The sequence below is a fragment of the Trachurus japonicus genome, chromosome 7 (genome assembly GCF_045865225.1).
Source record: "Trachurus japonicus isolate A0001 chromosome 7, Traja_1.0".
Taxonomy (NCBI): domain Eukaryota; kingdom Metazoa; phylum Chordata; class Actinopteri; order Carangiformes; family Carangidae; genus Trachurus; species Trachurus japonicus.
This window is the reverse complement of record NC_140913.1, coordinates 8115528-8139038: the sequence shown is the minus strand read 5'-3', so window position 1 is coordinate 8139038 and position 23511 is coordinate 8115528. Positions and strand designations below refer to the sequence as shown.

Here is a 23511-nt window from a genome sequence, read left to right as displayed (position 1 = left end):
ATTTTCTTACAAATATTAATTCTATCACAACACTTGGGGCAAGTATCTTGCTGATTAAAGCAGAAGTAAGCGATCCGGTCGTTTTGGCTAATGCTGCGTTCCAGGTAGGCTTTTGAAACCGTAAATTACAGCTTCAAGTCACAACTTACGACTTTGTAGCGTTCCAGGCAACCCACTCGTGTTTTTCCGACCTGTTTTACCTGTGAACGTCACTATAACGGCCACTCGTAACTTCCGACCCGTGAACTCGTACCAGATCGAACTGGTACGACTTCACAGGTCGGAAATACACGAGTTACGGGTTGCCTTGAACGCACCATAACAGTCCTCGTCCCTACGTCACCATATTCATGCGCATCCCTTGGCTGCACACACAGCCCTTCATGCCGTTCTCGCTCCTCATTGGATAAAACTTGTAGGATACGAGAAAAGTTTTCTCCTCGGCTCAGAGCAGAGCAGAGTGACTGACAGACCCGTGTTTCGGTCCAAACACTCTATCTAAGTGATTGCTGTCGGAAGATATAACTATTTAAGACTTATATTAACACAAAAATATCGCTTACTTCTGCTTTAAACTGTGTAGTCAATACTAACATACATATATGTATGTATGTTAGTCAATACAAGTCAACAAGCAAGATCCTTCTATCCAGAAATGAGACACGGTCAAGTCTCAAGTCCTCAGTCAAAAGTAAAAGGTCCCAAATCAAGACAGGGTGAAGAACAAAGTCTTTCAAAGTGGAATCACAACAGTCTTTATTAAGTCTCAAGTTAAATTAAAAGTCTTCACATTCATGACGCAGGACTACATTATGCACCTCTTCTCCAAACTGCTCTATCGTCTATTGGTTTGAAAAGGAAAAAAAAACAGAAATGGAAAATCTACTGTTTCTGATGTTGCAAATAATTCACACAAAGAGGAACTAATACAAGATCAAGACATTTACAGTTTAAAAATAGTTCCATGGAAGCAAAAAAAAACTTCATGCAACATGTTTATGGACGGGAATCTGCTGCTGCTCCATCCACAAATATTGAATCAGTTGCCTCTCTCCATGTTGTTTGTCAAAAGAATCACAAACAGCTGTATGAGTGTGATGAATACACCTGTCAGTGGATTTGTACTGTATGACGTCCACAAGTGTGTTGCAGTTCCCTTGTAATGTTTAAACTGTGTGTGGGTCCACAGCCTGGTTAATAAGGAACACATTACCCCCTAGGTTTGAATATTGAGAGCCACAAACTGAGGCTGTCATTGTGCCTGTATATACTCCCCCTCCAACCCCCCCCCCCACCTGCACCGTCAGCTCATCTACAGCTGCTAAACACTAATTCTCTCTCTTTATTCCTCCTGCTATGATTCTTTTTATCTTGTATTATCCTTCACCAGTGTTTCAACTCTCACATTCTACCTTTCTCTGTTTCCTCCCCCCTTCATCTCATTCATTTCACTGTTATCCTCACCCCCACACACCCCCTTCTCCCTCCATCCATCCCTCCCTCCCTCATCCACCACCACCATGGCCGGGGTTTCAGAGGGAACTTGGTTTCTAATCCCGACTGTTGATTAAGGATTATGGCTGAAGAGCTGTGTTATTGCTGGGATTCTGATGAACCGCCCACGCCCCCCCCCCTCCCCTCCCTCCTCCACAGCCATCCCTCCTCCCCTCCCTTCAGCCTCCCTGCCTCCACCCAGAGGATGCACCGAGCTTGATAGCTGTCAAACCATCATTTGAATACATGTTAGATCTGTCCCGCACACCATGCAAATGAGTCCCACTCATCTGTCCACCCACCCGTCCTGGCCATCCATCCATTTCTCCAATCTTCCCTATATTATCCCTCCCTTCTTCCTCCGGCAGAGACGTAAAAGAGGCGTCGCCGTTACACTTTATAATTTGACTTTTGGATTAAGGAAGAACGATCCACAATAATTAAACACAACTGTGGACACGCTGGTAAATAAAGTCTTTCTATCTAATTAAAACGAATAGATAATATGTTTTAAAAGCCAGTTGGACCGTCAACATCTTCGAGCCCTGGGCAGCTGGCTTGGGGGAAGGGGGGGGGGGGGGGGGGGGGCGAGTGAAACTAAGAGCGCGATTGGTGCGCGTCTTGTTCCTCTTTTCAGATGCGCACAGCTCAAACTTCCTCCTACCGCTCCACTGCGCTGCGCTGCGTCGCCCCTGCCACATCTTCAACTGCCTCGACCCCGAAGAGAGACGCGCCGGGGGATGGAAGCTATGAAGAAATGAGGAATAATCCCGCAACAGTCAAACGAATCTAGAGGATCACAAACAAACAAACACACACACACACACACACACAACCAGAGAAGTTCAAGAGTCCGAGTGATTGGTTTGGTTGAAGCGAGGTAAGTGTCCTGTTTTTGTCTGGGTTTGCCGGTGTGTCCAGAGAGAGAGAGAGAGGAAGAGAGAGGGTGTGGGGGGGGGAAACTGTCTGAAAGATGAATGTAGGAATAAATTAGAAGAAAGAAAGAAAAACACAGACTATGGAGGATGTTAGTGTAATTTATAGAGAAGATGAGAAAACTCGGGTTTTGGTGAACTTGAACACTTTGAGGATGCTCGTTTTTCCAAAAAGAGGAACTTCAAGTCTTTGAGTTTGAAACAACCACCGCCTACTGTCGCCGCAGAGCAGGCTGGCTACACCAACACTGAGTGTGAAAGTGGTCGATGCTCAGATGAACAAAAATTACATCTCAGTGCTATATGACTGTCACACATGAAGTTTGAGGAGTGACAAAGTGTGAAGTGTTTGCTATCTCGATCTAGGGCTTCTCTATGTGTGTGTGTGTGTGTGTGTGTGTGTGTGTGTGTGTGTGTGTGTGTGTGTGAATTATTTTTAGACTGCCCCTCTAGTCTGAACCAGAAACCAGTTTAGTTTCACTCACCATTAACAGTCAGTGTAGAGTTTAGCAGGTGTACATATGAATGTGCTGTATGAAGGCGTTTGTGTGTGTGTGTGTGTGTGTGTGTGTGCGTGTGCACCTTTGCTGTAAGAGAAGTGCTTTTTACATTAAAGCTTTACATGAGTGTGAAATGTGCACTGCAAAAATGCCAATATTACATAACTCCTGGGGGGTTGAATTCCCCAGCTACTGTAGCATCCATTTCCCCAGATGTTGTCAACGCAGCAGAGAAGGTGTAGCTTATTGCAACCACAGATTTACCAAAGATGCAACATCCACGGTTGGTTGCCGGAGTGTTTCTTCAGCAAAATTTGAATATTTGACTCAAAATAACCTTCCCCTTAGCGTGATACAGAGAATGATCATTAATGGATTCATCGTTCGCTCAATAAAATGTCAGGAAATATTGACAAAACTGCCCGTCACGATTTCTGAAGGCCGAAGGTGACATTTTCAAATGTCACCTTCGGCCCGAGAAGAGGAGCAAAGGATTTTGGGGGCATTTTTTCTTTCTATGGGTGGATGATGTAATGATAAATCAGTTAGCCCTATCAGAATAGTTGCTGAGCAATTTCCTTTTCATTAACTGCATATACGTCACACAACCCACATTTAAACCCACTTTCCTGAGGTCATCTGTGACATTCCTGCACACACACAACACATAGTAAATACACTGATTTGCTTTGACTGTATAAATGTTCTCTTAGTAAAAATATGAAAGGATTATCTGTTGAGTTTTAGCTTTTACACTCTGAATCCATGGTGCCAACAGCAGAAACAATCAGGCACGCAGACGGAGCTCCATGATGTATAATGCAACTGTGTCACACAGAGAAAGGGAGACGTGTCTGAGACGGTCCTCCGTGTCCTCCTGTTGATAAGTAACTTAGTAATAATGCAAGTGAAGTTTCTTTCCTTCTCTCTTTTCTGTCTAACCTCCTGTCGGCTGCATGCCAGACTAGCAGGTGATGTTGTTATGGCCTGAGGCGGTCCAAAGAACAGGTACACACTCAGCTTGGCGGCACCGCAAAATTTACATCTGAAGTAGAAAAAAAATCATCACTCTGTCATAACAGAACACACATGAATTATTCCTGTCTTCTGTCCGTTGAGAGACACTCGGTCCCTCTGTGACACTTTGTTTTACTGTCTTCTGGGAGTTGTTGTTTAGTTTTTTTTTCTACGTAAATGAGGCCACGGTGCAGTGGAGAAGAACTGGAATCAGCTTTGTACCTGCTTACTAATGCAAATGAACGGAAACTGCAACTTTCACGGGATAAAGAAGTGATGTGAAAGTCTATAAAGTAAAAGTGCATATTTTGACGTCATTTATGTTTTAAATCAGCAGAGCATCACTGCACAACTGTTACCCACACGCCCTGAAAGCTTGCGCTGAATGTCATCTTCTGTCTCAGTAGATTTATGGCCACACACGGCCGATTGCACATTTGCATGTTATTATACATTTGATAACACTGAATTGAGCCTTGATGTGATGCTAACCTCAGTATGACACACGAGGCACATATTTTGGAGTGGTGAAGGTGGACTCAAAATTTTGAGCTGAACTCTGAACAGCAAGTCATTCAACCGAAGCTCTTTTATAGCACGTATGTCTATCAGGAAGTGGTCAGTAAGTCCACCTGAAAACTTTCCACAGCTGTACACGGTGACACTTCCCCTCAAAATTATTTATTAATCAAGATGAATTACTTATGGAGGCCAAAGGGTTGATTGTGTGCTCACAGTTATCAAAATAGAGACCAAGGCGCTGCTCTTTCTGGAAGGTGCGATGAGTGTGTCGTGTCTTTAAATGGGGTTGACTAACTGCCGTCCTGTTTTGGACATATGTGCTCTTGAATAGCACAATGCTTAGTTCAATGTGTGACTGTTCAACTTCTCAAAGAAGATAACAGCCGGTTCTTCCTCTTTGAAATGAAAAGTTTTCATAAGTAACCAAGTAGCTTCTGCTCATCTCAAAATGCTAGTTGGTTTTTTTTGCCTCTGCTGCAAAATAACGTAGATGACTGACACGACTCTTTTTCTACTTGTGCTACTGTCCGATTGTATTTTTGTATGTCACAGCTAAGCGCTAAGACCGTCATCTCATAACTGTCACTTATGTTCTCTGCTTATGTGTTAGATGAGAATCAAAATGTTATAGCTCATATTAGGCTATCTCAGGAAATCTTGTCACCACTATGAGGTTGCTAGGCAATTATCAATCAAACGCATGACATAATGTGTCAGTAAAGAGGTGCAGGCTATGTTACATTTAGTCAGTTTGGTGGTTCCCTAGTCCTTTTGCTAGGCTAGCTGGCTGTAACATTTAGCATAGGATACTGACAGGAAAGTAGTGTTGACCTGTTTCTTGTCTATTTCTTTGCAAGAAAGTGAAGCACTTACCAAAATGCAGCAGTATTGTTTTAAAGATCACATGTTTTACACTTTCCTGTGTTTTATTTGAAGTGTTTATCTAGAAGATATTCATAGGAAACCAAACTATCTCAGTGTAGTTTTACGTTTTTCGCCTGTGTCCCTGAACCTTTGATATTTTCAGTGTAATATAGGCTATTTAAAATCTAAACCCACTTTATTTTTTAGTTTTTTTTAAGACCTGGAGATCTCACTGTGTATGACATTGGACCTTTAAGTGTGCCACAGTTTGAATTATGGCCTATTGAAGCTTATGTTGTTGTTTCACCTGATCAATAATCTGAACGCAGTGTAGATCATTATTGACAGATAAATATTCCTGTGTGCAACTGATGATTATTTTCAAGGGACTTGAATTACGTTGCATAATTCACCTGTTGATGGACCTGTTGATTTTCTTCTTCTTAGGATCAGTGTAGCTGATTGTAATTATATAGATTTAGGATTTCCTCCATTAGATCTTTCGTCTTTCTTTTCAGACATTGTTGTGAAATGAACAGAGACTTGATTCCACACAGACAACATGAAGCCTGATTGTCAAAAGGTCTATTTTTAAGCCTGATGTGGTCTGGACAGGAACACACACGTCAAAGAGGGGAGGAGAACAAATATGAGAGAAACAGAAGCACAGAAATGAAACTGCTTGCATAGTCAAAGCATAAGCAATTTCTCAGAGATTTATCTTTCAAATCCTCAACACGGGGTAGAACCTGCTGAGGTTGGCATAGAAATATTTTTTCACCAACTCCAATGCATTTTCATTTTCTAATCAAGTAATGGAGTTGTTTTCCTTTGAAACTTGAACTAACTGTGGATCAAAAAACTTAAACCCGATTGTGTTTGAGAATGACACTATTCATTCTCACTCACTGTCTCAGTTAAAGAGCAGCTTCATTCTGCAGTGATGTTTCGGGTCTGAAGCACCAGAGAAACCAATGTGTGAAGCTAACAGTCTAACACATCAGGTGTCTCTCATAGCTGTGCAGTGACTATGTTTCCACGTTGGTCTGTGCTGTATCTGCTGTAGAAAGCTGTAGGTGTGAGGGTGATTGTGTTTGAGGCTTACTATACCTCAACCTGCAGTTGACAAGGGATGAAAGGACAGGTGCGGTACGCATCACTCCTATCGAGTCTGAGCCTGTGTGTGTGGGTGTGTGGGAACCGGCGAGGACTCAGCATTGAATGGTCACCACCACACCACCGTCTGCAGAGCAGCAAACTGCTTTATGACGTGCAAGGTCCTTAAATTGGTTGCTGAGGAAGTAGCTCGCTCTCGTCTCAGCTTTTGAGACCAATGCGGCCAAGTGTTTTCAGACTTTTAATCCCCGCTGTGTGTCAGTTTGCTTTCTTCCTGATAGTTACAGAGAATATGAACCTGGAGCCAGCAGGCAATTATCATAGCATGAAGTGTGGAAGCAAGGGGGAAGCAGCAAGCCCGCTTCTGTCTTTCTGGGAGTGGCTATTTCCTGGAGTATTTCCAAAATCAGATAAGTTAATCCGTGAGCTTTAGAGGTGTTGGAAGGTAAATTTGGTTTTTAACCTTTGAACACAGCCCGACCAAGCTTGACACCAACAAATCGTCAAATATTTCCCAGTTTGGATTTTCCCTCTTGCACCCATGAGCAGGTGAATTCCATGTTACATCCTACCAAGAGAGGAGGCGTTATCCTGTGAATCATCCTCTCCAGGCCATTGGAGTGGAGATAACACTGTCCTTAAAAAAGGTCAGCATCCACAATCATGTAGCATGATCAATACTGGCTGTGTGAGCTCTATACTGATATCAATTTATCAGCAAATTACAGATTGAAAGATGCTATTAAATATATATTTTGGGTGATAACCAAAATTTTTCATGTCAATATAGTGCAGGTCTAAAGTGTTTCAACATGATCTTTGCATTTTAAACTTTCAGGCATAAGTGATGCTGCCACTAAACAGCTGTTCAAAATTCGTATTGTCATGTGTCGATGTACAAAATGTACGACATTATATTATAAATAGTAATCACAAGTTCTTATTTGTATGATATTTTAAGTCTTTGAAACCAAAGTTTAACCTGTGGTTAAAGTCAGAATGAGTTAAATTTGAGAACTTCCAAATTTGGCTCAGTTGCATCAAAACTAAAAACAAACCACAGTAAAACGCCCCACGCCAGAACCATTTCACTAACATTCACTGTGATGACATAGATGTATTTTTTGATATTATCCTGTTACTTTAAATGATACAAAATTTGATGTGTCAATATACATTAGGCCTATTCCTAGTATCAACACCTACTAATACCTTATTCTGCAGCTTTAAAAAGCATTTGTGCAGCCCCACCTTTTTCCTGCTCACTAACAGCTGATTTGGATTTTTAATTTGCCTTTGACAAATAACGTTTATGCACTGACTGAGACAAGTCAATGACAGCTGCGATTTACATGACGTGTTACTGCCAGCTTCATATTAAAATTGTAACCCTATACATCTGTTCATTCCATGAAAGAGGAATTGTTTTGAAGAGCTTAAAATAGAAATCAGAACTGTCCAGAGAAACCTGGCCTTCGTTTGATTGACGAAGAGGAACAAGGGTCAGGGCAGAGAGAAAAAGGAAGCAAATAACATCAGCAACACTGGTTTTGACCTCAAGAGTGCTGGAACTTCCTGTGTCTAGACACTCAAATGAGACATTTTCCATTGCTTACCGCTGCATGATAAAGGGCCCACAGTGTGAAAATTGGTTTCAGTTTAGTTTTTCACAATCTCTGGTGAAATAAAATCTATGATAATATGCCTTGTTTATTGGAGGCTGTGACGGTGTAAACAAACTCGTGTTGGTAACTCAAAACACACAGTATAACCTTTGAATGGAACTGTACTGATATATTATGATCCACATTTAGGATCTTTGCAGTGCTTCAGCCAAGTTTACTGAGTCTTCCAGCAAATCGAATCACATCTCAGCCAGTCAGGCGTTTGCTTATGAACTTTTTGCTTTCTTTTTGCTTACCCGGAGGTAGATCAGTGCCATCTTGTGCACAGAAAGAACAGGGGGGCAGCACTTCGGCCCATGTGTGGCTGGTAGAGGGCCACAGAAAGAACAGGGGGGCAGGACTTCTGCCCATGTGTGGCTGGTAGAGGTCCACAGAAAGAACAGGGGGGATCCAAATGGATAGAAATATGTTCAAGTTGAATAGAACAACATAGGATAGCATGGGACCTTTAATATTTACTGAATGAACTGTTTATTATGGAATATCAAGAGCAGAAACACTTAACGTTGTGTCAGTGCGTGCGTTTCCTGTTGTTTGTGATGTGACGTCTGCGGAGTATATTGGTGGTAGCTCTGGTCATTCTGTGGTGATGTGCATACGCCCTTTAAATTTATAGCAGCAAGTCATGTGGTATTGTAACAGGGTGTTCTATTTAATGCTCATCATCAACCATTACTTCCTTGATTTGGTGCCAGAAGTTGCTTCTTTGCACTGACGAGAGATCAGTTTTCAAACTATAACTTTCCTCTGTCCTCTGCACCTACTGTATGTGAGTCAACGCCTCATAAAACACAACTTCTATCTGCACTCACAGTTCCCTCTTTGTTCTCACTCTGTTAGACCTTGTTGCACATAACTGTATGCACATTTACATGCAGATACAAAACGATACAAAGAGAAAACAAAGTATAACCATCTAGTAACCTAGATGGTACTAGTTTTTCAGCAGTTGTGTGTTGCTGACGTCTGTAAAAATCTAAATCTAATCTATAAAGAATAAATACAAAGCACCCAGCACTGCAAAGATCACAAATCTAATTAAGATCTGTGGCATTTTTGCCAGCAGAAAAGAGATGATATCTGAGTTCTGAGTTTTAAAGTGTCACAATCTGCAATGCCAGACACAGGGGGCAACCATGTCATCATGTCCTCTACATGTTCTAAATAACCATGGGATTAATCCAGACACAATGTCACAACAATACAGGGTGTAACATGAAAGACTGATGATGTAACCGACTTCTTTATTCCATCCCTCAAGTGGGTGTATGAACACAGTTACTTGTGTAAACAGCAATATAAGATATGACAAAGGCCCAACAATTAGCAAATATAATAAAATACAGGGAAATCTATTATACACCATGATAAACGATACTAGCTACTAGCTACTAGCTACTAGATACTTAAAGGTACCAAGTTTTCCTACAGTATATTAAACATGAGATTGGTACTTTAATTGAATTTAAGTAGCTGAAAATAGCAACCCCATAGTTTTGCATTGTAATACATGCCAAACATTGTGAGATTAATGATTAACTTTTTTTTTCTCTTTAAAAAAAGAAACAATTGATGTGGCAGGAACAATACTGTTTTGTTCCTTGTCAATACCTGCCACCATATTACCCACAATGCAACTTAACTTTAAGCTTGTTTTCCTCATAGCAGCTAATGTAGCCTTGAGCTTGTTTGAGTCATTCCTATCATGTATTATGGTTATGATATAAATATGAGAACTTCAATACAGTCCAGTCCTTTCATCTGTTAAGTACAGCACACACATCGTCTAATGATTAAGTGAGAAAATCAATGATAATTTCAAGTAATAGCAACAGTACCATGAAATCACTAGTTTTATATTCACTCCCAGTTGTGCTGCACAATAGGCTACTTTATGCCCTTTATGTTATTCAAAGGTAATTTGATAGTTTATAACCTGTTCACTGCCTTGGCCTTGATCTTGTCTTTTTACGATTCACATGTGTTTATGTTCACTAATAAATACGTGTGATCTCCAGTGCATCCCAATATTCCCCGAATAATTTCATCACTATAACGTTTTGACAAATCAGTCTGAATCTTACCTGTAACATCATCATCTTGCTGTTTGTTGTTCTCATGCAGAAGGCACCATGGGCTGTGTGGGCTCAAAGAAGGAACAGGAGCCTCTCAGCAAAGGGACGGGGAATGACGAGCATCAGAACCGCGCACAGACAGCCCATTATGTCAAAGACCCCACCACAGGAAGCTCTGGAAACAAAGCAGTAAGCAGTTCATGAGAGATTAAAATGTTGAAAAGTAACTTGTTGGTGCTCATCATATGGTAAAAAAAAGAAATTCAAATCGTATCATAATCACAGATTATGAAGTGACACTTTTCTTTGTTAAAAATGCTTGAGTCTGAGTCTGTGGCCAAATAACTTACTTAAAAATTAACCTAAAAATATCACTGTACAAACTAAAGACTGTTTTTTTTCAGTGGTTCTCAAAGTTTCAACTGTAAAAATGTGTTGTAACTATAACAGGCAGATTCACGTAGTGAATTTCCATAGCTGAACATGGTTTTAGATCTAAACGCATTTGTGCATATTTTTTGCATTAAAAACCACACACTTACACCTGCAGAAGTGCCCCAATAGAATGAGGAAGGTTGATACACTCAAATATAGAAACAGCGAAAGTGTGACAAGGTACAAAAGAGAAAACAGTTCCGCTGGTTAAGGTGATACAGTAGGAGAAAGTTTTCCTGTGCTTTTCAAAGGGGAGAGATGTGCACTGTAAAACACTCTGGACACATTCCTGTGGCTAGTTGTGAGTTTGCATACTGGTCAGACTTTGATCTGTGACATGTACAAAGTAGCAGTACTGCTGCCTGTTAAGTGCGGTTCCTCTGGCTACTGCTTCCTGTGTGCTGACTGTAACACCTCTTTCACCCTCAATGAAGAAAGAGGAAGTGACAGAAGCAGAACAAGAGCGTTCAGGCAGGGGACACACCATCAGAAGTATTAGGCAACACCTAAGAGTGTGTGTGTTATCTCACAGATCTGAAGTCAGGTGTTCTGGCTGTCCATTGTATACACAGCTCAACTTATTGTATCTTGACTTTGACTTACATTGCACTTTGTTGAAAATGATAATTTTCCGATGCAGAGAAAACAGAAGTAAAAATCTAAACAACACGTAACTGCCAATAATTAAAGATAATATAAGCCATTGCTTCCTGTGTTGCTTTTACTGTAAGTGTGTGTTTTCTATGCAGCTGCGCCAGCTGTATTCATTTTAGCATACAATGTGCTTTGCAGAAATTGAAATACTATTAATTGATTAATAAATAATATTGATTTACTTGACTTAAGAAAATAATATTTCTGACAGTCGTCTTGAATGTGTAGAATTTAAAGGTCCCATACTGTATTGTCCATGTGTTTGATAATAAATCAGGTCTAGGTTCTTTATTAATACTGTCAAAGTATTAAAACCTCAGTCCACAGAGAAATGCACACAGCCTGTATTCAGGCATAACTAAGCCTTATAACGAGCTGTCAGGACTTCTCTAACGTTGTGATGTCACAACAAAACAGTCACTGCTCTCAGTCATGCCGCCAAGCTCAGCCCACCTGCACCCTCCATCCAACCTTTTGGATTTACCTGAAATCTGTTGTATTTTTTATTCAACCACCCAGAAAGCTCGAACCCAATGAGAACCAAGGCTCAGAGCATCCTCTCTTCTGATTGGCTCATGACCTATTGTTGCTAGAGGCCCAGAGAGAAGCCTGAGAGAGGAGATATAAAACCACATTGTGATGGTTTTTGGTTCTTAAAAACACAAATATGTGAGAGTAAAATGTGGGACTTTTAGGACAATTGTGTACTTTAAAGATTGCACTTTGCTCATAATTTATTCACAGCTGTATTAAAAATAATAAAAATGGATACACATAGCCTACTCTATATCTTTTCTACCTTTGACCAACATGTGTCTCTATCTATCTCTCTACAGACCAAAATGCCATCGAATGCAAACGCATCGGAGGGTGAGTCGCAATCTTTTCTTTTACATACTACTATACTTCAACTCACATCAAACATCAAACTTAAGTCATGTTTATTGCGAACCTCCCATCTAGTTCTATCATTGGAACCATGAGCACGTGAACAGTTTGATGTAGGTCAGTGTTGGTTAGACGCTGTCTGAAGCTCAACTCAACATGTGGCGAAGAGAGGAAGGAGAGTCAGTGTGTGGGTATAGAGCGATAGCCCCCGCTCACACAGGCCTGCAGTGTACAGAAGCCCTACTGCTATTATTATCAAGCTTATGCGGAAGTCAGTTACATAGTCAAGCTACAGAAAACCCAGTGTTAGTAACAAACAGAGATGGCAGTTCGTACTTGTGTATGAAAAAAACAATATCCACAGATAGTCGTGTACACCCTCTCACATATCAGGACTTAACTTCATGAGAAACTTACTTTTTAAATGTTGACATCTCTCAAGCCAATCATTCATTTCACATGTAGGAAGTAAACAGCTTTCACAAGTTAACACAAAGCATACACATTTAACAACATCTACTGTATATAAACAAGAGGTCGTCTGCTTTTCTTGTTGCAGGAGATTCTATTGCCATGGCACTGTACGACTATGAGGCCATTCATGATGGAGACCTCGGCTTCAAGAAGGGCGATAAGATCAGAATCTTAGAGGAGTAAGTAGACTATTATTTATTCTTTGTTGCTTCAGTTGTACGTGACAGAAGACCATTTGGTTTCTGGACTTGTGAAATATGTTGTTTATCATGTTTCTGCTGACAAATATTCACATTTCTGTTTCTCTGCAGATCAGGGGAGTGGTGGAGAGCTATGTTAATCAGCACCGGTCAGGAAGGGTTTATCCCCAGTAATTATGTGGCCAAAGATACTCTGGAGGCAGAGGAGTAAGTGAAAAAAAACACACCGACAACAAACAATAATTATCAAAATAAAGCTTATTCATCTACATAAAAAAAAAATCTGATTTGAAATGTGAAATGATTGATCACCGTTTGTCTTGAGAGGCTGTCAATTGAAATCATATTATTATTGTTACTCTGCACACACAATAGCAGCATTGTGTTGTGTTGTGTGTTGGCACTTCATATAGTCATTCACAAACTGAAAATGCACAAGGAAACAAAACAGGCAGTATGCTATGGAAAATAAAGGCATAAGCGGGGAGAGACGTTAAGAGGTTTCAGTACTAACCAATCTGTTTCCTGTTGTTGAGGTGGTTCTTCAAGGGTGTGAGCAGAAAAGATGCCGAGAGGCAGCTGCTGGCCCCTGGGAACAAAATGGGATCCTTCATGATCCGAGACAGTGAGACCACCAAGGGTGAGTGAAACACATAGACAGAGCATTTGTCCTTAGGTGGAGCCGTCTGAGTTGTCATATAGAGGAATTAGTGCTACATAAAGTACATTGGTTATCAGACTAATAACTTTAATGACTGGTGATGTTCTCACAGTTTTATGTATATTGTAATGGGAGTGGTCTGTAGTGACAAAGAGAATTGCAACTTTACTAAGAGCTTTTTAGCATCTGTTTTTGGTTTTAGGGAACTCTCACCATCAGCAGCAGCATTGTTTCCAGACAACCCATAAGAAATTGACGGAGACCAAACTAGAGCAACAGAAGGGAGTGTTTACTATAATACAGTTTGCTAACATGTCAGCTGTATATGTAATATGACAATGTTGTCTTTACAGCTTGTTTCAGATGCCCCTCAGAGGCCTAAAAATATATATATTTTTTAATCAACAAATTCTTATTATATATGTTGTACACAGGAATCCTCCAATGAATAGATGTGATCAGTATAAAGCACCATTTTGACACATTAAATTAATGTACCAGAAATGGAGAGAGCCTGTGTATGGAATTGTGACTTTACATTGTTATTACAGAAGGCCTGAACTGCATAAGATGTAGTGTTTTTCAGAGCTTAGCCCATGATGGAGACTGAAACTCAGAGTATTTGAGTTTGATCTGTCCTTAGTGTGTCCCATAATATTTATGAAGTGCAACATTAAATCACCAGAGTGCCCCTTTATTGCCCCATGCTGGTCTACAGGCCAGAAAAAACATCTGTTGGAAATAGTGGACACCTTTATGTTGCTCACATAAAAACATTAAAATGCTGACTCATCTAAAAATACAACAGTGTCAGTGACATCAGGATTACAGAAGTCCCTGATGGGTCACTAACTGAGTAACTGTTCTTTCTATTTCACCACAGGCAGCTACTCTCTGTCCGTCAGGGACAGCGATGCCCATTCCGCAGACACCGTTAAACATTATAAGATCCGAACGCTGGACAATGGAGGATTCTACATCTCTCCTCGCATCACCTTCACTACCCTGCAGGAGCTGGTCGGCCATTACAAAAGTACGTTCAGATTTCACACAGGCCTTTGTCCCCTGAATCATCTTAGCTCCTCACAGCTTTTGGGTTATTTTGCCTATCTTCACCAAAATATTAAAAATAATAAGGAGCAAACCAAAGTCATCCAAAAGTCCATTTTTATTTTCTCCCCTTAAATCGTTTAATAGTCTTAGAAAAGAGTCAATTCTATCTGTGCTCCACCATTAAACATGATGCCTGATGCACAGCACACTCTGCTGGTCATCCTCTAATAAACATTATCAGAGTCAGGAAGTGGTCTGTGATTAGCAGTAGCATCAGTTCTAAACTTACATTGACATGAATTGTGTTTGAATGAATGTTATTTTTATGTAAAAATAAGAAAATGATTATTCATGTATATAATATTTATAACAATGCGTAAAAATGATCAGGTTAAATCATTCAAACATATTTTGACCACTAGAAATTACCTAAGCTCGGTTTTTCTACGAGTATCCCAGTTTCAATAGATTTGTAGCACTTCATCTTACATTAAAAAAATGTTTTAAATAAGAAAAACCCAGATTGTATTTCTACCCAAAAAGAGAGATGTGTTAGTAATGTTACACAGTTTGCTAACACACAACATGGGTGTCTTGGGTTTAGAGAACATGAGGGAATTCAAAATGATCTGGGAAAATGCCTGTGCATATTCTCATTTGTCCAGGTCATAGTATCTCAATGAAGCCTCTTGGATGAGAGGTGAAACGTCTTCCTAGACAAATAACCAAGTCCAGTTGCTTTTGATTTAAATTCCTTTGAGATGATCTGGGAAGAGGTTTACCTCTTGCTAAAAAAGAAAAAGAAAGATTAGGCGACTGTTGAAAAACAACAAAATCTCATGTGGCCACAATGATTATTACAAAATCAAACCTTTAGACAAAGCCTAATAAAAAATGACTTGCCTCTTCTGGCTAATGTCATCACTTTTTTCTTGTTTGCTCCAGAGCAGGGAGATGGCCTCTGCCAAAGCCTTACCAACCCGTGCCTGAGCCCCAAACCTGAGAAGCCCTGGGAGAAGGACGCCTGGGAAATCCCCCGATCATCCCTCAAACTGGAAAAGAGGCTCGGTGCTGGCCAGTTTGGAGAAGTCTGGATGGGTGAGATAGAACTGAATCATCTTTATATCCCATTTTTGATGGAGAAATAAGCAAGCAATTCATCATCTAACACTTAACTATTGTTCTGTTTTAAGCTACGTACAATAAGCACACCAAGGTAGCGGTGAAGACCATGAAGCCTGGCAGCATGTCTGTTGAAGCCTTCATGATGGAGGCCAACCTGATGAAGACGCTGCAGCACGACAAACTGGTCCGACTCAATGCTGTAGTCTCCAAGGAGGAGCCAATCTACATCATCACAGAATACATGGAGAAGGGTATAAAAACACATCAATTATAACTTTTGCATGTATTATAGTAATAATTAATTATAGTAATAGTTTAAGTGAACCGGAGGGTGGTGTAAATGATGATGTCGTGGGGTAGATAAGTTCTTGGGCTGAACTTAAGGGACAATCTGTTAAAGATATCTGTAGATAATTTTGGTGGTGGGGTTTCTCACCAGGCCACAGTTATTTTGTGACTGAAATGTGTGCTACTGCTCACTGATGTGTTTGTGTTTGTGTGCTACTGCTCACTGATGTGTTTGTGTTTGTGTGCTACTGCTCACTGATGTGTTTGTGTTTGTGTGCTACTGCTCACTGATGTGTTTGTGTTTGCTCTTACAGGTAGTTTATTAGACTTCTTGAAGAGCGACGAGGGCAACCGTGTCCAGCTCCCCAAGCTGATTGACTTCTCCGCTCAGGTGAGACTCACCATCAGTCTGTCACTCCACACAGTCAGCCTGCCAAACCAGGTTGTTTGGCCCCTTTAAAGGGATATTTCAACATTTTGGCAAATTCGCTTATTGCCATAATCACTATAGTCATAGCAGTAGGTTCATTACCTTTAATTGTCAAGCAACATGTGCTTTGAGATCAGCAGGGGAGAAACTAGGGATTATGGCAATAGGCGAATTTGCCAAAATGTTGAAATATCCCTATAAGATGTATGTACACTGTATACAGCATAATGTGTCTCAAGTTAATTTAATTATTTAGTGTGTGAAAATGTATATTTATATATGTATATATAAAAGGATATGGTTGCACCAACAATACTCCAAGGTGAAATGATGCTGAAACACTGGTAGATCACGTCCAGCCACTGTGATCCAACTGGTAGATGCCTAGCGCCTGCACCACTCCTGGAAAAGTGACACATGATAGATGCAGTTATAGACACACCCATGTGTGGCCACTCTCAGTGTGTGTATTAGAACTGCAAAATATAGTAGGGTCCAAGGATGAAGGAGGTCCAAACAGACTTAATTAATTGACAGAAAAAAGAAAGGTGGGATACAGTGGTCAAAGAGGTCAATGGAAATAGGTAGTTAGGCTGCAGGTTATTTTGTCTTCAGAGCTTTGGTTCCAACTCAGGAGTGGAATCATTCAGAGGACGCAGTTTACGAAGCTGTAGTTTTTGTAGTCGTTGTATACCTCCAAGGTCAAACCAAATTTAGAGAGTCTAGCCTTCGCTTCGTACCACCATCCTCGTCTGCCCTGACCTCCTGTTGCCTAGCAATCAAGACAATAGAAACTACAAAAAACATCAGGCTTTCTGTCCGTGTGATTCATATTATTGACATTACCTGAGCACAATGAATTGTGGGATAGGCCGGGCGGCGAAGGGTACACCTGCTGGAGCCTTTGTTGTCCAGCCAGGGGGGAAAAAAGCATTTGAAGGAGCCTTCGAAATGGGAACGCCTGCCTGTGCCATTGTGACGCAATTTGTCCTTAAATGCAACCTGAAAAGGATGTGGTCGCTGATCTAGGAAACAGATATGATGTCCACCATGTTCACTGCAATTAAAACTCTAACATTTGCTCAACCAAAGTATTGGGAAAATTTAATGTTTGACGTGACGATATCGCTGTAAATGACAAGTCAGAGCATTACCGAAGACATTGACGTTACATACAGTGTGTGGGTGGTTTGGTGTGCATGGAGTTACACTGACAACAACATAACAGTTAATCTCCAAACGTCAATGAGTGAGTGAATTAATGAAGGATTTAACACCCTGTTGCATCATGTCCTATACAACAGAGAGAGAAGGGAAGAGGAAGAGGGCTAGATTTGCCTATTTTGATTCAATCCTACCATGACTGATTTGGTCATGTTCAATTATTCATCAGATAGTCAGAGATATTGGTCTTATCTAGCGCTAACACAAAGGAGCTAAAGGGAGAGAGTACACGTGTGAATAAGTCCTCACCTCACGCATGCTATAGTAAATGCCTGTTGTTGTTGGCAACAGGTATTTGCTATAACATATACATCGTAGCAGCTTAGAGACAGTCTGCACGATATGTCTGAAAGCATTGAGCTGTTTGTTTTCAACGAGGAAATGCTGACAATGCTGTCTCTTTGACTTATCTGTCTCTAGATTGCAGAGGGCATGGCCTACATCGAGCAGAGGAACTACATCCACAGAGACCTGAGAGCTGCCAACATCCTCGTCAACAAGGCTTTGGTCTGCAAAATCGCTGACTTCGGCCTCGCTCGTATCATCGAAGATAACGAGTACACGGCCAGGGAAGGTACGACACTGTCACATGTTGTTCAGCCAGGTGAAGCGGCTACAGGCAGCGGAAGTCATTGAGAAACTGGGGAACTGCTGAAATGGGAACAGTTTCATCAGTTGGGGGGGGGGAATTCCTTCGTGTCAGACAGAGGTTGGATTTCAACACAAAAATAGTGAGTGAAGATGAGAGGGTGTTGCTGGGCCTCTGGCTGAATGAGCAGAGGATGGAAGTGTTTGAGAGCATTTCTTGTGGTAGCAACAGGAAACTTGTCAGCAATGTCTCAATAACAAAGTCAACACTAGTTCAAATTTTGCAATTTTTTCTTATTAACCAGGAGCCAAATTCCCCATCAAATGGACAGCCCCTGAGGCCATCAACTACGGCTCTTTCACCATCAAATCTGACGTCTGGTCCTTTGGCATCTTGCTGACTGAGATAATCAGCTATGGACGCACACCATACCCAGGTGAGTGAATCATCTCATTTCAGCTTTGATACATCATTTGCATATACTGACACTTGATTTTTGTTTTGTTTTGTGCCTAAATTTTGTGGTCACATACAAGTCCATGTTGGACTGGGATACCAGCTCTGGATTTTGATTTTGTCAAGACAAAAGTTAAACACAAGGAGGCCTTTGTGGCTGTGTGGCTATGGATGAGCCATTTGTGGTTTTCTTAAGGGACAATGAGGAGTTTTGGAAAGCGAAGTGTTTTCACATTACATTTCCCATGCGCACGGTGAAATTCTTGGACCGGCGCAAGACGGACGGCTTGCCAAGAATGTTTTTATCAAGAATGAAAGTCAGAGGTTCGAAGACGATCAGATACTGTCGTAGTTCCAACAATAAACGGCGATTCTGTGGCGTTATTCCTATAACCCGCCGGGCAGCGTCTGCGAAACCAAAAGTAGGAAACGCTGGTCGGCTCGCCCAGCATTTCCACCACTAATAATAATAACAAAATAACGATAGAGACAAAACGATATATTTATCAAAAATGGACGCATTAACAAGTGTGGGTAACATAGATTCATCCACATTAAGGTGAGACTTTTTTTTATAACCAAATACAAACTCCTCGTTGTCCCTTTAATATCACCTTAGTATTCAAAGGTCAGGTCTTTTTTTTTTATTTGAGCTTTTTCTCAGGTTTATTGTCTTAAATGCCAGGTGGAGTTGAAACAAACAGCTATGCTAACAGCTCTACAAAGCTGTAACAAGACATGGACAGAGGCCTAAATGCAGACATAAGCATCAGGGCCGGCTCTACGCAGGGGCAAGAGGGGGCAGCGCCCCTCAAATAAATGTCTTGCCCCCTCAAATCCAAATTTTAGAAGTTGAGAAAGCACATTTTAATATACTCAAAAAATGTGTATATTACAAGTTGACAAAATTATCTGCAGTAGCACAAAAATCCACCTACTGACTACCTTTCAGTTTTGTAAATCTTGACCATAGTAGACCACATCCTCTTCTCAGAGTACACCAGAATGCTTCACTCACATTTTAAAATCACAAAAAATTCAATAAAGTTACTATAAGCACAAAGACAAAAAGTGCTGGAGCATGATGTGTTCACATGATGCCCCCTTCACATTTCTGACTGCCCCTATATGCCTGCCTAGAACCGGTCCTGATAAGCATGATAATATGCTCACAGTGTTGAAGCTAACACGCCATTACCAGGCAACATTGGCTAATTAGCACTGAACACAAAGCAGAGCTCGATTAGTCAGTTTAACAACCTAGTCCATTCAACATTAGTTTAGATATTTAAGTTTGGTCACAACCACTGAACCAACTGTCATTGCCATCCTCATAGCCAAACAGGTTGCATTCCAGCCAAAGTTGCCTAAAGACAACCTGTGTTATGCACCACAGAGCTTGTGGCTCTGCTGCTACTCTTAACACAACCACATACTTTTGATTTCAGGGATGACCAACCCAGAGGTGATTCGTTCCTTGGAGAAGGGGTACCGAATGCAGCGCCTGGACAGCTGTCCCACCGAACTCTTTGAAATCATGCTGGAGTGTTGGAAGAACAAGCCTGAGGACCGTCCCACCTTTGAGTACCTGCAGAGCGTCCTGGAGGATTTCTACACAGCCACAGAGAGCCAGTACCAGCAGCAGCCCTGAGACTGAACGTCCACAAACATGTTTTCTGTTACAATACTGTTCCATTCATACTGTAGCGAGTCCATTTTCTATACAGCAGTGCAGTTCAGAGAGTGCTGTGAACTTCACTGCTAAGGTCTCTCTTTCTCTTTTACACACGATATACTAACAAGGGACTGTACAAAAATTACTTGAGAATGATGAAATTGTCTGTTTTTTAATGAAGCTAGGCCATACTTAACATTTTAAATATCTCCATTAGGCCCCTCTCCAAGCAAAATATAAATACAATTTATACATCAAATATTATTATTGGTATTATTGATTTTATGACAGCACAATCCTACCTCATTTTAAGGTTGGTTGCACAGCACAATATATATTGTAAGATGATGTTCAGAAGGTTTGGTCTCTGGGATTAAAGCTGCACCATCTTCACAAAACTGACCATTAATCATTTGAAAGTTTTGTAAATCGTAGTTGTGATTGGTGCATGATTTGTACAGACAGATGTGTCCATTTGTTACAATGCAGTTTCAAATACAAAAAGTGATCCACAAAACAATGCTTCACTTAATTTATTTCTACTTTTGTTGCATTGATTTTGTTTTATTTCACATTGCACACATAATATAGTGTGGATCACTGTATTGCAAGATGTGATGCACATCATTATGCACAGAAAACATGTGGCCTGACATTTAGTACACATCTCTATCCAGATGTATGTGCTGATAACAGGTGTATATGAATTACTGAGCTTTGCAAGTGAGGGGTTGGTTGCAGGACTCTGCACATACATGTATAAGTGAAAATAGCAAATGTGCTTGGAGAGGCCAGTGCACAGGCAAGGAAAGCATAACTGAGATGCAGTACTTTTGAAGGCAAAGCTGAAATAAAACAGACCGTGGGGAAAAAGCAGTCTATGCTGTATAAAAGTTTAACTACTTATTCCTGAAGAAGAAGAAGAAGAAAACATTTCTGCTCTCACCAGCCTTAAAATTTTTGTACAGTCCCTAACTTTTCAATATCTTTGTAGATATCTCTATAACTTTTACAGTATGTAGAAGGCAATTCTGCCCTTTACAAACCTTTGTAAAAGCATGAAAATCTCAAAAACAAAATATAATTTTACACAATACAAATATGAACCTGAAGGGAAGGGAGGAAGAACGTATGTTCACTGTGAAGTATCTGCCATGTTCAGCTCTGATAATACTGTGTTGATATTAATGTTTAAGCAAGCAGCAAAGCTGTTAGATGTACAGTGTTTCACATTGTAAAGAGAAGGTGGGTGAAATTACAAGATAGAGGGCTGATTAGGCTTAAATGCTCAAATCCTATTTATATTCGACTGATATTTTTTCCATTATGCTGTAGGTTCTTTCTGCATTACTCCTTTAAAGTGCCTTTTACAGTGGTTGTTTTTTCAGACCAAACATTTATATAGTCCTTGTGCTTTGTATATACACTGATATGCACATAAAATAGGTTTTTAGTAATAGGGTCTTTAATGTGGAGCCACATTAACTAATAATGCTTGTTGATTCTTTTCACCCATTCAATGTTCATGCTTATGTATGACATGAATAATGACTCCAAATCCACTTTTTTTCAGACTTTGTCTTTTTTTTCTGGGGGTTTTTGCTTTGGGACGGGGGTGTTCCCCATATTGACTGCAATGTGTCAAGGTTATGTGCAGTCCCAGGGTTGTTGTCCATTTTCAACTAATTAACTAATCTTTTCTGCAGATGTGGTCACTCCATTATTATTGGATGGCAATTCATTTGACACATGTACAGTAGTTAGATGACAATAAAATAGGATTAATGTGTAATATCAATGCAACAACAAATTTTACAATTTAACAGAAACTGATTTCATGACATAGTGAATTTTAAGTTCAAAAACAGTTTTTGGTTTACTGTGAATGTAATAAGACTTCAACAGGTTGTACCTGAATCAGTTAGGGTGGCGGAAGCTGGTATCTTAAGAGATTGTGGAAATCACAGTCTCGCAATATTTACATTCTTAATTCATATATTTCACATCTTCTTGCCTTTTTTTCTGTGTCTAAATAAAATAATTTATTTGTGCAAATAGTCCTGCTCTGACCATTGTTGTTACTTGAATGTATGTTCTCTAAAAGCGACGGCTTTTTCTATCCTCCTTTTCCTTTTTTCTTTCAGTGAATGATTTTATTTTTGATTATCTATTTAAAAAGTTTGAGCAACAATACTAGAGAGACTTTTGCTATGGCACATTATTGAATCAATGGCCAGCATTGTATATTCATAAGGTGTGTTTTTCCTTATCAATATAAAAACCTTTGCATATTTTGCTTGGTTCATTGTAACTGTGATGGGAATTTTTTAAATAAATTGTTTTACAAACAACAGTTGATCATTTGTTCAGCACTATGCTAGTTAGATTAATCTGTATTTTATAGGAGGCTGTGGTTAAATGGAGGATAGGGTGTAAACTGAATGCCATCCTGGGTGATCCCAAACACCCTCTACACAAGACTCTCACAGGTCAGAGGAGCAGCTCCAACAGGCTCATCACCCTGGTCTGCAGAACAGAAAGATTCAGGAAATCCTTCATTCCTGCTGCAATCAAAATGCACAATGCCTTTTGTTAGGTTATAGGCTACATGTTCACTTTTTTAAAATATCATTTTATATAAATTATATCATATGTATTCTGAATTCTCCTCCTAGGGAGTAGGTAAAGCATTTTCTACTCTATTCTATTTCAATGTGTGTGTAATAAAAGTAGAGGGAAATTCTAACCATATAAATAAAAATGTTAAGACAGACTAGTCTACTACAAAAGAAAACAGGTAGGCTAAAGAAATTATAGTTCTTAATAGTTGTTGTTTTATAGCCTATTTCTAACATGTAAAACAAAATAAGGCACAATTTCATAAACAAGTTGAAAAACAAAATTTGGAAACAAAAACACTAAAACATAATACCCTACTTGAAAAGGAGTGAGATGAAGCTTATTAAATCCCACCCCTTTTCCACAAATCATAAAATCAATCAATCACTTGTCCCACTTCCTTTATTACCCTTCATTCCATTGTTAAGAAATGGAGAAAAAGAAAAAGAAGGTGAATAAATTTTTTAAAAAGTAGGCTATTTGTTTAGTTTTTTGTGTGAACATCATCTTCCCTGTAGCCTACCTCTCAAGA

At 40.0% G+C, this 23511-nt stretch overlaps 1 protein-coding gene across 2 annotated transcripts; it reads left to right on the top strand.

Annotated features, from left to right (window-relative positions):
• Positions 1-1778: 1778 nt before the first annotated feature.
• hck (HCK proto-oncogene, Src family tyrosine kinase) lies at positions 1779-22740 on the top strand. 2 transcript variants are annotated; one of them, XM_085781061.1, is made up of 13 exons: positions 1779-2374; positions 10258-10397; positions 12134-12167; positions 12745-12838; positions 12971-13066; positions 13396-13499; positions 14404-14553; positions 15519-15671; positions 15767-15949; positions 16301-16377; positions 18061-18214; positions 18534-18665; positions 20134-22740. In XM_085781061.1, exons 2-13 carry the CDS (start codon positions 10266-10268, stop codon positions 20334-20336), a joined length of 1512 nt encoding a protein of 503 aa, XP_085637187.1. In that variant the 5' UTR covers positions 1779-2374; positions 10258-10265; the 3' UTR covers positions 20337-22740. The 2 variants fall into 2 exon arrangements, with proteins under 2 accessions (XP_085637187.1, XP_085637188.1); XM_085781062.1 differs by lacking the exon at positions 12134-12167 and having other exon boundaries at positions 2209-2374; positions 10258-10431.
• Positions 22741-23511: the final 771 nt, after the last annotated feature.

What these genes read in the sequence shown, in the direction of transcription:
- hck (XM_085781061.1), top strand. Translation starts at nt 10,266, where the DNA reads ATGGGCTGTGTGGGCTCAAAGAAGGAACAGGAGCCTCTCAGCAAAGGG. An exon ending in GATACTCTGGAGGCAGAGGA is followed by an intron (nt 13,067 to 13,395) that starts GTAAGTGAAAAA and finishes CCTGTTGTTGAG; the next exon opens with GTGGTTCTTCAAGGGTGTGA. An exon ending in CACAGAATACATGGAGAAGG is followed by an intron (nt 15,950 to 16,300) that starts GTATAAAAACAC and finishes TTGCTCTTACAG; the next exon opens with GTAGTTTATTAGACTTCTTG.